The following is a 3,923-nucleotide window of genomic DNA, read 5'->3' on the forward strand; positions in this document are numbered from 1 at the left end:
GCATAAGAAAAACCGGATACAAATAAATGCATCTGTATGAAACTCCGTTACTGCTCATTGAAACTCTTTTGCTGGCTACTGATGGTGCAGAACAAGGCTGCACACTGAAACCGAAGGGCTAGCTGTGCCCGTCTGCCGTCCGGGTGCTCCCGCCTGCCCTCGGGCAGCGAGGGCCTCCGAGCAGAGCTCCTCACTCGTGTTCCTGGTTAAAAATGTAGTAGTACCTCTACTGCAGCCAAGCAGATAGGCAGATTTCAACTTCTTTCTTTTCTGAATTCCATCAAATATGTCATAAATAATTGGTTCAATGAAAGGCTAAGTCAATGACAAGTCTGAAGTTTAAAACTCATCTTGTTTTGAGCTCTTTTCAAGTGCCGCCACTCCTCCTTCCTACATCTTTGTGAAAGTTAATGATCTGATTAAAGCTAGGTAGAGTATACAGCTGGGAGGATTTCACCGTGCGGCTCATTATGAACCGTCTTTTGTTGAAAATGTTAATTTAAACCAACAGTTTTCACCCGAACAGATCCGTTGGGGAAGGTTTCTCCTCCGCCAGTGAAGCTCCTGATGGCCACAGAGCAGTGCTGAGGCTCGGGGTGTTCAAGCGAGAGGTGGAAGGGAGCAGAGGAGGACCTGGGGCAGGTCCCTCTTGGCAGCTCAGCGTAAGGTTTCCCACCAGCCCTGTTTAAAGTTTTCACTGAGCCGAGCTACGAGATGGAAAGGGGTATTTTTATTTTCATAAATCTGCCGGGCTGGCAGCAAATGCTGGGTCTGGCCTGTGGGCCGTGACATGGTTCCTGTCACTCCTCAGGCTCAGTCCAGACCCGGGTCTCCCGCCCCAAAGCTTATTTCAGTGCCTCTGCACGGGCTCTCCTTTTGCAGGGGTCGTGATGGGAGAGACGTTACACCTGGATGCGGTGATTTCAAGTGCTTTCAGTGGTACCTCTCCCCCAGCCTGGCAGAGCGTTCTTGCTAAATCCTCCACATGGGAGGGGTCCCGTTGCGGTCTGTGAAGCCATCCAGGCACATACAGCTGTGCACCCTCATCAACGCTTGCAGAATTATTGTCTAATTAGTTGTAAATACATAAGCATACATGATGCCCTGTGCTGTAGTGCACTAATCTACCAACTAAGGCAAAAACCATCATCTGCGGCTCATCCATGGAATCATTTTAGAGTTTTAAAATGATTGAGTTTTGATAAGAAAGGCTGGCGTTGCCCAATGACGGGTCCAAAACTGTTTGGCACCACTGTTATAAGGAATATTCTAATTTGTTTAACCAGGAGTAAGCATTCGTCACCCTTACCACCTCCTTAGCCTGGTTACGTGAGCGGACACGTGCATTTTGCTGGCTCTTCCAAGGGCATGGTTAAGTTGCAGCTCCTGCAGCCCCTCTGTCTCTCACCACTCGCAGATATTTCCATGGAGGGAACTGGTTTTCATTTCCTGGAATGTGAACGTGCAGAAGAAGCAACAGCACTGCAGGGAGGTTGTCAGTGCTGACCTGATAGTGTTGCTAAACACCACCATCACGATGCAACCGCACCAAGGGGAGGAGAAAGCAAACAGAAACCCATTACTGCCCGCCTAGCGCTGCCTTGCCGAAGAAGGCCCTTTTGTTTTCTAAAATAAACAGTGATGATGATTGCAATAATGGCCACGAAAATGCTGCTTAGGATTCATGATGCTCTCCTTTTTATTCCTGTGCCACATTTTCACCATTATTATCTGGATATTATTGTAATGTACACTTCAAAGGCATTCTTGGTGACAATTTCTAGGAAGTCATGTTTGGCGAAGGCTAATACAGAAACCCAGTTAAGAAACTTGTTCTCTTCTTTCTGCTTTTGTGTTTCCATTGGTGCTAGCTGGCGTGGCGGCAGCAGCTGGAACCAAGACAGTGGTGGGTTATAAGAAAAGGTGTTCTCTTCACCATTTATTTAAAAAAGGTATCTGCAATGCAGCCAGAGGTGGTGGCATGACGCCGTAGCCACCCCTGTGGCTAGCTGTGCACCCCTGTGCACTAGCTGGTGAGGTAGGCACGCTGCTGGCTAGCAGAGTTCAAACTTCCCTTTTTACACCCAGCGGGAGCTGTGCTGCACCAGCGTGGGCGCAGGGGAGGTCTGGTTATTAATTGTTACCTCTAGCAGCATGTAAAACTTGTGCATTTTGCAGTTTTATATTCAGAGGTTTCGAAGGTCACTTAACCACGGAGTGGAAGCAAACCTGGTTTTTCTCCTGAAGCTGAAGAGAGCAGAACAGGTAGTGCTAGCATCCGTTGCAGGGAAGTTCAATTCCCCAAGTGCAAGTCTGCAGCTTTTCTTAGCATTTGTTTGTATCCCAGGTTTAGTGTTTGTCTGTATTGTATGTGGGGTTTGCTTTTTGTGTGTGTGTTGTTTTATGCATTGTGTGTTGGTTTCGGTGTTTGCGTGTAGTGTTTGTGTGTGTTTATAAACAGCGCTCTGTGCCGGTGCGTGTATTCCCCTAGGTAAAGGAAACCCTGAATTAATCGATGCCAGGGTTAGCAGAGGTCAGAATATGATACACTCACGCACACTCTGAATGCATTTAAGTATCTCCTGACATTTCTGTGAATGCTGACTGATACTGTTCAATCAATTTAAACGTGTCTCGAGGCCTGTCTGGGCTTGAGCGCAGGGGTTTGCGTGCATCCATTGCAGAGCCAAGAAACCCTGCCTCCTCTCTGGTGTTCCTTCCGAGGAGTGAGTTCCTCCTGCCATCTGTATAAGATTTAAATGTTTAATTTTGCACTGCTCTGCTTCACAGGATGACAGATGATATTACAGAGAGTAACGAGTCTAAAGTAGATTTATTAGCGTGCCCTATACTAACACCATCCCATCAAGATAATGGTGCAAAACGGCACACCAGGGTGGAGGCATATTCATCCTGCTGCCCTCGAACCTGGGGCAAATCTTATAATAAATAAGATCTCTGCTGCTGTGCATGGCTAATGCCAACAACGTACCTCTTGTGGGGAATGTTCACATAGAAGATTATAAAATGCTATTTTTTAAATGTTTCTAATATATTATCAGAAATGCACCGCCTTAAGCGGTGTTTAGCTCAGTTCCCTCCCTGGGATGCTGCTGTCTACAGAGAGAGCAAGCCAACGGCCAGAAACCCGCTGCATTCCTTGCTCCTCCTTGCTCCAGCAGCGCTGGTAGAGGATAACGTATTTATTGGTGATGGATCCAGAAGGGATCTGGCTCTCCGCGGCTTGTTTGTGTAATAGCCAAGCAGAGGGGTTACGTTCTGCTGCTTCCTCTACTTCTGGCAGTATTATCTGGGGTGGAACCATGTGCTTGGCTGAGAGGGAGAGGACAGAAATCCCTTCCCCACATCGCCTCCACTGAGCTCCTCTCGCCAAAGTGTTTTAAATCAGCTTCTGACCGCAGGGTTACCTGGAGGTGAAGCACTAGAGCAGCAGCTCCTGCTTAATGAGGTTGTGTGAGGATTAATTAGCGTCCTGGTTTCGGTTGGGATAGAGTTAATTTTCTTCCTCGTAGCTGGTGTAGTGCTGTATGGTGCTCAGTTGCCGGCTGAGGTTAAACCACGACAATTAGTAAGCAACGGTAAAATGCCCGGAGGACAGTAAGAGATAAATAAATCCAAACTATTCTTAGTAAAAATTAGGCAATGTAAGCCCTCCTCAGTCTGCTGCATTTTCCCGATCTTGCCCTACGGCAGAGACAAGAAGGTGCAGAGAGGCACCGCTCCTACGCTCGGCCATGTGGGACACGGCGGAGAGGGATGTTTTTAGCCCGGCGTCCCAAGGAAACAGCCTCACACCATCCCCTTTGCTTGTCGGGCTTCTCTGATTTGCTGGTGTCCGGGGCGGCTTTGGCCCCTCTCTGCCCCACACGGTGCAGAGCAGGGCGGGAGGCACATCCAGGCCA

The 3,923-nt window shown here is 48.3% G+C and overlaps 1 protein-coding gene across 1 annotated transcript in view; it reads right to left on the reverse strand.

Moving 5' to 3' along the window:
* Positions 1-3,923, reverse strand: part of ADRBK2 (adrenergic, beta, receptor kinase 2) — an 87,181-nt gene that overhangs the window by 75,349 nt on the left and 7,909 nt on the right. Inside the window, exon 2 of the mRNA XM_009334426.1 lies at positions 1,753-1,889. Within this exon, the coding sequence (XP_009332701.1) occupies positions 1,753-1,889 (137 nt within the window). The remainder of the gene's footprint in view (positions 1-1,752; positions 1,890-3,923) is intronic.

Source organism: Pygoscelis adeliae, unplaced genomic scaffold, assembly GCF_000699105.1.
Source record: "Pygoscelis adeliae isolate BGI_AS28 unplaced genomic scaffold, ASM69910v1 Scaffold262, whole genome shotgun sequence".
Classification (NCBI taxonomy): domain Eukaryota; kingdom Metazoa; phylum Chordata; class Aves; order Sphenisciformes; family Spheniscidae; genus Pygoscelis; species Pygoscelis adeliae.